The sequence below is a fragment of the Mandrillus leucophaeus genome, unplaced genomic scaffold (genome assembly GCF_000951045.1).
Source record: "Mandrillus leucophaeus isolate KB7577 unplaced genomic scaffold, Mleu.le_1.0 Scaffold417, whole genome shotgun sequence".
NCBI classification, from domain to species: Eukaryota; Metazoa; Chordata; class Mammalia; order Primates; family Cercopithecidae; genus Mandrillus; species Mandrillus leucophaeus.
In genome coordinates this window covers 2,271,025-2,282,353 of record NW_012104443.1, presented here as the reverse complement: position 1 = coordinate 2,282,353, position 11,329 = coordinate 2,271,025, and the positions used below count along the sequence as shown (strand labels likewise).

The following is an 11,329-nucleotide window of genomic DNA, read 5'->3' as shown; positions in this document are numbered from 1 at the left end:
TTCCCTTCAGCCTACATAATTGTATGTTTCATTTCTGGTCTCTTACTCTCTGCCACTGACATCTGCAAATACACACAGTCTTGGTATTCTAAATCTCATCTGCTCCTGCTGCCTATCCTTCACCTGAAGTCATAATCCCCTGTTTGTCACATCATAATCACCTCCCCAGCACAGTACTGTTGCTTCCGGTGAGGAATAAAGCAGCAGGGGCAGATGAACTCTTAGAAACAAAGATCCTAATTTCTTACGGCAAGGGACATCCTTCACTAAGCCTATTTGGCTTTACAGATTCTACTGTCTCAGAGTCCCATAGAGTAATACATGAATGCTACGCAAGCACCCCTGTAAAATTTGCTGGTTCGTCCAAACGTAGGGGTGAGGGTGAGGCAGGGGCATAGCAAATGCCTCTCAGGTGTCACTCAAAATAATTGTTAGCGTCTACTAACAGAAACATTGACTGGAAAGAATAAAGTATCTCCAGAACCATCATTATTAGGCCAAACTTAACAAGAATTTGCACCAGCCGGTGGCTGTGGCCGTCACTAATGAAAGGCCCTCCAACCTGGAGATATGCCAACTCAGAAAAGACGGATGGTTTATCTTCACTCTTTGGTATGAGCTCTTTCATATTTTACCTAACAGGGCAAACTGTCTTGTTGCCTTCGCATTGTCACTATTTTCTGTTCCTTTCCTGTCTTTTTGTCCAAAGCTCTTAAAAAAAAAAAAAAACAGAACCAAACCAAAACTGAACAAAACAAAAAGGAAAAAAAAAAATAGAGGGGATAACAGCAAAATATGGTCTCGATAATCACTTGAGAGATACAAATCAACACTTCTCTACCAGTAGATGAAATACATTTTCTGCTTTGTCTATATGGCATTGACTGAACCCTTAGCAGAGGTAATGGGATGTTCACAATGCTTATGGTTCAATTTAAAGTTGAGGAGTTTTTTGTGCAGCTAAGCCGAGGAAGGGGCAGCAAGTTGAACATGTCTTTTGAGACTTTAAATGCTGATATCTATCTATCTATCTATCTATCTATCTATCTATCTATCTATCTATCTATCTATCTATCTATCTATCTATCATCTGTCTATCTTAGTTAGAGACAGGGTCTCACTCTGTCACCCAAGCTGGAGTGCAGTGGAATGACCACAGTTCACTGTAATCTTGAACTCCTGGGCTTAAGCGATCCTCCCACTTTGGCCTCCCAAGTAGCTGGGACTACAGGTGCCTACCACCACCCCAGTTAATTTTTTTAAACAATTTTGTGTAGAGACAAGATCTCCCTATGTTGCCCAGGCTGGTCTTGAATCCTGGCCTCATGTGATCCTCCTGCCTCAGCCTCCCAAAGTACTGAGATAGGGCCAACAAATATTAATTCTAAATTAATTATCCTTGGAAAGAATTGCTGACATGTACTGAAACTTAAAACTTATCTTCAATTTTCCCATGTTTGCATCAACTTTAAAAAAAAAAAAAAAGTTTGTTTCTTTAAAATTCTTAATGGTGTCTGCCCACAGCAGACTTAAATGAGTAGTTAGCTACTGGCGATAGAGCCAACCTTATGAGCTCAACTGGCCATCCTAGACATACACTGTGGCAGGAAGGTCTTGGTGACAAAGAACAAATCAATAAGTAAAATTCCATCACTATTTCAGGAAAAAGCAGCTCATGAGGCAGCAGCATTTTCTTCATTCATAGAGGACAATGACTGATATTGAGTATAATTTGTATCTTTCTTTGAAAGGTTTAATGAAAGTAGCCTAACAGCCTTGAGTTTTTATTCTCATTATCGAGACAATCATGTGAGCACCTACTAAGTGAGATGCATTCTCACTGGATTCTCACTGGATCACAGAGAAAACTGCAATCTCATTGGATCACACATGCAATACGGTGCTTGGCTATGAGCACTGGGGGCACAGAGTGCTTATAATCAATCATTTCATACTAACTAGTGTAGTTCCTGGCATGCAGAGAACACAACAAAAGTTAATTGAAAAGAATGAATAAATAATGAAGGGAAGAATTACATGGACTCTCAGAAACTGCTAGAAATTATCGGTGTTCATTTGTAGTTTGTCTCCCTACTGGACCATAACCCCATTAAAGCAGACACTTCATCTGACTTATCCAGTGTCTAAAACAGTATCCAACTTAGTAACTTATTTGTAGAATAAATGAGTAAATATGTGCATGAAAAACATTTTTTAGTTGGAGAAGCTGAAGTCATTTATTTAACTTTGACCTGCCTTAATACAATATACTTATGTGTGGAAGTACAAATAGGATAAGTTTAAAAGATAGGATGAACTCATATCAGTACATTCAAATCTTCAATGATAAGAACACTTCTGTTTTTCTCTCCTATAGTGCCTGGCTAGATCTTGTGCCATAACAACTGCTCAGGATGCAGTTATGAACCAAGGAAATTTAAGAAAGAAATAGTGATTTACTTTTATTTTTCCCTTCAATTGGTAAGAGGAAAGATAAAATATGCATTTTATAAAACAAATATAGAGCACAATGTGTGGAAAAGTTAGAATGCGGTAAAATATTTTCAGGAAAGTCATAATTCTTAAATATACGAATTATCTTATATTAAAAGATGAGAATATTTGTCTTTCAAATATAGTCCAAATTAGAAGCCAACAGAGAGAGAGAGAGAGAGAGAGAGAGATATTTTACTTCTGCTTAGCAAAGGATCAAAATAAATTAAACATATTTGCAATGTCTCTGCAACAAAATTCAAGGTGTACACATGTAAACAAGAAAGAATAAGATTAGTGGTCTACTTATTTACCAATACTTTTTCCATAGTTGGCTTTAAAATGATCTATCTAAATTTACCTGGCACAACGCTTTAAATCTAATTAATCTCTGTGAAGGGGTATTTATAAGGTAAAAGGACAACAGCCTCATAATAGTATTTCATACAAAGCTTTCAATCTTCATTTTTCAACCACAAACATATGTTAATCCAGTGCTACATTAAAAATACGAAGAATTAACAACTTCTTTGTATGTTGATGAGAAAATGCTTTAAAACAGGGCTCAGGTTGCATCAACTTCCTATATCTCATTTATTTATTTACTTATTTATGTGTTTGTTTGTTTGTTTATTTATTTATTTGAGACAGAGTCTCACTCTGTCGCCCAGGCTGGAGTGCAGTGGCTGGATCTTGGCTCACTGCAAGCTCCGCCTCCCGGGTTCACGCCTCAGCCTCCAGAGTAGCTGGGACTACAGACACCCGCCACCTCGCCCGGCTAGTTTTTTGTATTTTTTAAGAGAGACGGGGTTTCACCGGGTTAGCAAGGATGGTCTCGATCTCCGGACCTCGTGATCCGTCTCGGCCTCCCAAACTGCTGGGATTACAGGCTTGAGCCACCATGCCCGGCCTATCTCATTTATTTTTAAAGATCAATTAAATATCCTCTTTGAGTATGCTTCCATAAAATAATTATCCAGATTCTACAGCACAGAGGAACAGATGAGACCCATGAATTTCAATTTCAAGTCCCCTTTCTGTACTTGTTTGCAAGCAGAGATGACCCCCGGACCACATTTTTACATTGCTTTTGTCCGTCATGGTGAATCCAATCTAACACATTCAAGTTCAAGTAAGCTGAGGACTAGGACTAAGTTTAGCCCACATCTACAATCTTTGCTTTTTTTTTTTTTTTTCCCCAGCTGGGATCGGCTAGTTCTCAAGAAGGAAGCAGAGAAAAGTTAGGCCAAACAAAAAAATGGGGCTGAAGGCCTGACTGTCCGTAGGCTGATGGCACCCAGAGAGTGGTGCTCAGCAGCTCCGACAATGCTGCTGCTTACTTGGTGGCTTCAAAAAAAACAAAACAGAAAATAGACGTGGCCATGACATATTGGCCCCTATCTGAGTAATCAATGTGATCAGATATTTCATAATACTATCAGAACTACCTGGTTCCAAAACATATCTCATAGTGCATCACAGGCCACACATTCCAACTGGTTCTGAACTGTTACATATTTTCCTTTTGATTAGACTTTTAAAAGGTGATTTCTTCCAACTTACCCTCTTTCCATAGGCTAAATAATTCAACTGTCCCCATATGAAAAATCTTGCTGCTTCAACATACTGAGATTTAATTTAGTGACTTGAGAACACCTGCCTAATTGATCAACTTTATTTACCCTAACTAGGGAATATTTATGATATCTCCAAGCTTCAAATTAAAACAATCTTATAATACATTCAATTTTATTCTACAGTTTATTAATAAAAATATCAAACATTAAGATTTGGAATAGATACTTTGTAGGACTTTATTAAACATCTCTTCCTTGACATTTCTCCGCATTTGGTTTTCCTTGGCCAATTCTTTGTCCATTTTAGAACAAAACTTATGTAATCCAATATTGTTCTATTTTTTGTGTATGTCCTAAAATAAACATTTTGCAGACTCTTCAATATCTATATAAAATAGATCTGTTTAATAATAAAATGACTTGTATGTAACCTTTACAAATTACCACATTAAAAGTGGAGAAGAGAAATTAATTCATTGTAGGGTGCTTTATGGTTTCTGTGATCACTTATTATATGTATAGTCGTTTGAGGCTTAATGTCTTTTTTTTTTTTTTGATGGAGTCTCGCTTTGCCGCCCAGGTTGGAGTGCAGTGGTCGAGATCTCAGCTCACTGCAAGCTCCGCCTCCTGGGCTCACACCATTCTCCTGCCTCAGCCTCCCGAGTAGCTGCGACTACAGGTGCCCGCTACCATGCCCGGCTATTTTTTTTTGTATTTTTAGTAGAGATGGGGTTTCATCGTGTTAGCCGGGATGGTCTCAATCTCCTGACCTCGTGATCCGCCCGCCTCAGCCTCCCAAAGTGCTGGGATTACAGGTGTGAGCCACTGTGCCCGGCCTGAGGCTTAATTTCTAATGCTTAAGAGATGTTGGAAGAAATAATAATTTGTAATACACAAACACATGAATACATGTGGGATTTTAAAAAAATCATAATAAATCCATGATGTCAATGAACGCTTGGCATGAAATAATAAAGGCTTAATATTTTGCTTTCAAGTAAAAGTACTACCGAGTTCCATATATGAGACAAATATACCCAACATGAATCTTTCTAACTGTTCTTTTTAATATATAAAACATTTTATAGACAATATTTCTTTTGTTTCCTTTTCTCATAAGGCCTAGATTATGGTTAATATCTCATGACACCAAAAGTAATACTGCAACAGATATTAAAGCATTTTTTCAGCCACTTATTCTATAAAATATTAATTGCAAGCTTGTGCATGTGCTGTATATATAGGAGATTAGGTAACTGAGTTCCTGCTCAGTTCCAAATCAATAAAAGATAATATGCAGAGCATCAATCATCATTCACCCTTCCTTTAGTGGAAGATTTTTAAAATATATATTTAAGCACTCATGGAGACAACACAAGCTACAGAAGATGTGAATAATACTTACCGAGGAAGGACAAGTTTTTCTCTAGAAGTAAGTCTCTCAGCAGGACTTCATGCTCATGACCAATGGCACTGGGAAGTTTCAGTTAAGGGGGTAACACAGGCAGAATTATACCAGCAGGAAAATGCTAATACCAGGTCTATACTTTGAGACGAAATGAAGCATTGAGGTAGTTTGAGCAGCCATTTTTGCCCTTAGTCCACATCTTTGAGGAATGACATCTCTACACACATTCCCTCATTTAAATAATTTGATCGAATTTTTCTACAATTTTTTAAAACTTTTTTTTTTTTTAAATAGAGAGAGGGTCTTGCTCTGTTGCTCAGGTTGGAGAGCACTGGCACAATCATAGCTCACTATAACCTTGAACTCCTGGGCTCAAGCGATCCTGCCACCTCAGCCTCCCGAGTACCAGGGACTACAGGGGTGTACCACCCACCATGCCTGGGTAATTTTTTTTTTTTTTTTAGAGATGGAATCACACTATGTTGCTCAGGCTGGTCTCAAACTCCTAGGCTCAAGTGATTCTCCCACCTCGGCCTCCCAAAGTGCTGGGATTACAGGCATGAGCCACTGTGTCCAGCTTTTTCTATAATTTTTCTATATATTTTGGCAAACAAAGATCTGTAAATGGATGTGTACTTTGTATTTTGTAAAGAAGGAGAGACATTTTAAATGTACTTTAATCTGTGTTAAAAATCTTTCAATTCAGCTGGGCAAGGTGGCTTGCGCCTATAACCCCAGCCACCCTGGAGGCTGAGGTGGAAGGATCACTTGAGGCCAGCTGGGTAAGGCTCTGAAAAAAAAAATTCTAAAAAAATTTTTAAATTAAAATCCCTCAACTCAATTTAGCATACATTTATTAAGCACTTAATAGGTACCATAAAGAATACTAGGCAGCCTTTGCCCTAGAAGAATTCCTAGTCTTAGAGAGTTCTGGAAATCTTCTGTGAATTCACATTTGTCATCAGGCCAACATTTAGAAACTTCTTTGTTTCACTTCCAGTCGACTGTTGCGACTTGCAAGCCAAACAAGTGATTTGTTAAGAATATATGTAATCTGCAGGAAAGACATCTTAGTAAAGAGTTGTGGATTCGGGTGTGGGTACAGAGGCTATTTCAAGAGTCTTTTTCTTATGTGTGTATGTATATGCATGTATATGCATCTAAATAGATACACATATGAATGTATATTTTTTCAGTGCTTACTATGTGGTAGACACTGTGTTAAGTGCTTTTAGTATGTTTTTTTATCCTCATAATTATAATAATTATTTTATAGATGAGGAAACCAAGGGTCAGAAGGTACGTGCACAGGGCATACAGTTAATGAGTGGCAAAGAAGATAACAACAAGATCTCTGCCAAGTCTATGTTTATGACCTCCATATAGCTTCTCAAAAGTATTAAAATTAGGTAATAATAATTGACAATAGCTAATATTTCTTAAATATCATACATGAAGTCTTTGTGCTAAATACTTTGGGATACCATCTTACAATAGCCACACAAATAGATACTAATATTAGTCCCTCTTTTTTCTTTTTTTTTTTTTTGAGATGGACTCTTGGTCTTGCCCAGGCTGGAGGGCAGTGGCATATCTCGACTTACTGCAACCTCTGCCTCCTGGGTTCACGCAGTTCTTCGGCCTCAGCCTCCTGAGTAGCTGGAATTACAGGTGCCTGCCACCATACCTGGCTAATTTTTGTGTTTTCAGTAGAGAAGGAGTTTCACCATGTAGGCCAGGATGGTCTCAAACTCCTAACTTCAAGTGATCTGCCCATCTCAGCCTTCCAAAGTGCTGAGATCACAGGTGTGAGTCACCGCACCCAGCCTATTAGTCACATTTTTACAATTAAGGAAAGTAAGCTTCAGGGAGGCTGGGGAATTTGCTGAAGGTCCCATGGCTGGTAAATTATGAAATCAGGAGTAGAATATGGAAGTGCTGTGTATTTTCCAAACAGACGAGATTGCCCAAAGTCTGAAAAGGAGTGTAATCCTACTCTAGTATTTCAATTGACTCAAAAGCATTTGCATTTGCTAATAATTATGTGAATCATTACCTTCATTGTCCTTTTCACTGGTATCATCAACCTGGTCACATCACTCCTTGGCTTACCAGAGAAGCTGATTCTGATCGAGTTTAACTTAAATAAAACTTCTATGTTGCTTGTAAAAAAAAAAAAAAAAAAAAAACCCTAGAGAATTATCTTGCATTTTACCAAAATATACAGGTGAATACTATTTAAATCTTAGAATCCAAGAGATGTGGCCATTTATGTTCCAGCAAAACATGCCCTAAATCATCATTATTGCTTTTTCCTCCAGTTGTCCCCTGCCCTCCAAGGCTCTGCTTTTGCAATTTCTAAAGAGAAACAAAATAAAGAAACAGATTTTTTAACCACAAAATTTCACAAATTTTCAGAGTCCATTGAAGACATTTGATGAATAACTCTCAATGGTCTCTCATTACTAGGGACATCCCACATTTTAGAATTAAATTATTTACTTCTATTCCACACAAATGTGCTCTCATTTTTACTGTTGTAAATTATTTACATCTAAAATGTTGAATCATGAAACTGAGGTTTCTGATGGTACAGAAATGAAACCCACAGCATTTGAAGCTTCCTGCATCATTATCTTTCCTTGCTTCACAGTTTATGCTTTTGTCTAATAGCTGTGTCCTGGAGTCACACTTTGGAAAGTTGAGGTGGCTGATTTCTCACATTTTTTCCTTGGTGAGTATAAGCTGTGGTGGGAAAGGTGTAGGTGGGCATGGCTGCATAGGAAAAAATACAGTAGATACCAAAAAAAAAAAAAAAAAAAGAGAGAGAGAAAGCACAATGATGATGTATATACTCTTTGCTAACTGTGCTTTCTGTGATGTCTTACTAGTAAATGACCAATTTATTTTATTCTACTTACACAAATATAACATTTTCATAATGTACTAAGAAGGTTTAGCACCTATCTTATTTACTGAATGTGTGCTTTCTTTCTCACAACATGATGTAATTTACTGAGAGTAAGCAATGTAAATATTACCAAATTATCAGAAAAATAAACAGCACATTTACTCACATGGAAAAACAATAATTTTTATTCGGTGTGAAATAAAATAATTATTGCTGATCAGTCTAGGAAACATCTATGCAAGTGTATTTATACATTATATGAAACTGCTACTACTTCAATGCAAAGACAGAATCAGTTTCTCTGTAAACTTTCCAGCCTGTTTTATTTTGCATGATAAAAGCAATCACCAATTTGAAATTTTGGAAAGATATGTTTCTTAATTATGCTTTGCTTGATATAAACATATATAAAATGCAAAGTCTAGAAAATAAAACTTATAAAATCTGTAGTTTTCTGGCAACAGACATAATGAAACTGCAAAAATTATAACCTAGTCAGTGAATGTAATTTATAGACATATGTCACTATCTTCATCAATTGAAATCATGTACTACATTAAATTCTACTGGCAGTAACACAGCCAAAAATGGAAAGTGAATGATGGCAAAAATGTAAGGAAAATACTCCAAACAGAATTTATAATGCTCTATAAGCAAAAACACTTAGACTTTGTCTATAATAATACCTATTATTGATGTATGGCAGTGACCATGGGCAAAACTTGTAAATAACCTCACAAGCCATTTTCTTCGCCAGCAATACAGCAATCTAGTTTCCCGTAAGCATCTCAACTATTACTGAAAAATAGCCTCCTGGCATTTACAAAGCAGTTGACTTCATACTTTAGTCCATGCATACATAATTAGATAGTTATATTTAAAATCAATATGCAATCCTTCAAAAGACATTATGCTTTTAAAACCTTAACTTTAAATTGATTTTTAACTATTTTATGTGCTTTAAAATTAACATGTAATTCAACCCCAGATACTCTGAGATGGTGTTAGTTGTTATATGAATGTGCTAAACTTTATCAGTGTAGCAACATGAGATTCGCACTCCTACAATTTCTAACACTATCATTAATTTTATACTGAATATAGAAGTACAGTTTCACCTTGGTTTAATAAAAAGGTGAGCTTGGGATAATGCTGTGTTTTTACTAACTTAAGCTAGACCAGAGAAACAGACTTGGAAGATAAATACATAAAGGGCTATATCTTCAATACTGAATATTCTTTAAGAGGGCTCTGTTAAAAGGCTATTTAGCAAAGATTACTTATAAAGGCATGATTTTCTTGTTAAAAATGTTACTGATTCTAAGCCTTTGTGAAAGAAGGTGGGATATAAACACATACATGTACACAATTTGACTAGCAGGAGTTTCCAACAAAAAGCCTCCTGACTAGTAATTACTGAGTCACAATTCATCACAGTGCCATCCATGCTAACAAAATCCATTCCCGGAGGGACATGTTTATATTATTAAGAGGGGTGAAATTCATGGACTCAGAAAGAAATTATTCTCATAAAAATTACTTATTATTTACCATTTAAGTAGTAAATTATTATAAAAGTAAATCTGATAAAGGATTATCAAAAACCTTACTGTTGCCACAGTACTACTAAATTTATTGATTAATAATGTCCTACTATATGTAGTTACTGTCTGCCCAATCTTGTTTTAAAAAGTGAACATTAACTCTTTAGTAATCTCAACGTCTTTAATGAAAAGTGACTAGACTTCTGTTTTCACAACCTTAAATTTATTCCAGGAGGAAAAATTAACTTGATTTCTCTAAAAATGTTTATTAGGAATCCAAATGCCGGCTCAGATTGTAATCAGCATTTAAGCAATAAGAGTCTGTTGCCTTTAAAATGTGATGTCTCTGGAAGCATTTTAATCACAACCTCCTTTAACTCCAGGCTCTGAATTTATTCTAGTAAATTCAACAAAATTTGGCTCATTTTAAATGGAAATTTGTTATATTTTTAAAAAAATATTTCCTGGGATGGGTAGATACATTCCAAGACATTATGTTACCTGCCTAATGACTCTGTACCTTTAAACTCATTGAAAACCAAGCAGTTTGAAATAAGCATGTGAATGTGTAACTGCTGAACTGACATCTTCCTGTGGTCTATCTGATATTTCTTAAGCTGTAGGAAAGAATGGTCTGTAGTGACCCTCCAGTTGATTGAATGTAAAATAGAAGAGTATGAAACGTGTTTTGTGAAGCAGAACTTTATGTCAGGTTAAAGCTAGACACATCTCCACTGAGTCTAAGCTCGTCAATTGCGCACCTAAAATTTTATGGGAAAGGATACTGCTTGATGCAGTCCACCAGTGGTCCATAACAGCAGTCGTTCACAATGCACTGCAGACAAATAAGAAAAGCGGTCTGGGGTGGGGCAACTACAAAAACTATCACAGTAAACAGTATCCTAAAAGCAGTAATTACTTTTCTCCCCCCACCACCCCCCAAAAAGGAAAGCTATCAAAAGGCGGTTCAGATTTAATCACAGAAAACAAAAATTGCATGCTTTTTATTCACTATAAAAGCAAGCTATTAAAAAGTGAAATGCTCTTCTTGCAAATACTGCATTGCCATTTATGGTGCACCCTGACCTCAGTGATAGTTTATGATGACAGTAATTAAATGAGGTTTAAAATCCTTTACTCGGCTAGGCAGATAACAGCATTGCCACTGAAAATAGACAGCTGTGATTAATACCTGATAGACCTGATTTGCTAGAACTCCATCTGGAATCTGAGAAGGGTCCCGTAGCATACTATTTATAACAGACTTGGAGGCTGTAGAAGAAAAGATATGAACTGTTAGCAGATAGTCAACATAGTTTTAATGCAACATGAGAAGTGACATATACCTACATATACACAAACCATGAAAACAAAAATATGACTGGCACTAATCATT

At 36.4% G+C, this 11,329-nt stretch overlaps 1 protein-coding gene across 3 annotated transcripts in view; it reads right to left on the bottom strand.

Annotated features, from left to right (window-relative positions):
• The window catches only part of LOC105548616 (chromosome unknown open reading frame, human C15orf41), a 279,913-nt gene that overhangs the window by 143,810 nt on the left and 124,774 nt on the right, over window positions 1-11,329 (bottom strand). For all 3 annotated transcript variants that reach the window (XM_011992701.1, XM_011992702.1, XM_011992703.1), the window contains 3 exons: window positions 11,126-11,205; window positions 10,719-10,768; window positions 5,476-5,543 (listed from right to left, as the gene is read on the bottom strand). In XM_011992701.1, coding sequence (XP_011848091.1) covers window positions 5,476-5,543; window positions 10,719-10,768; window positions 11,126-11,205 — 198 coding nt within the window. The remainder of the gene's footprint in view (window positions 1-5,475; window positions 5,544-10,718; window positions 10,769-11,125; window positions 11,206-11,329) is intronic.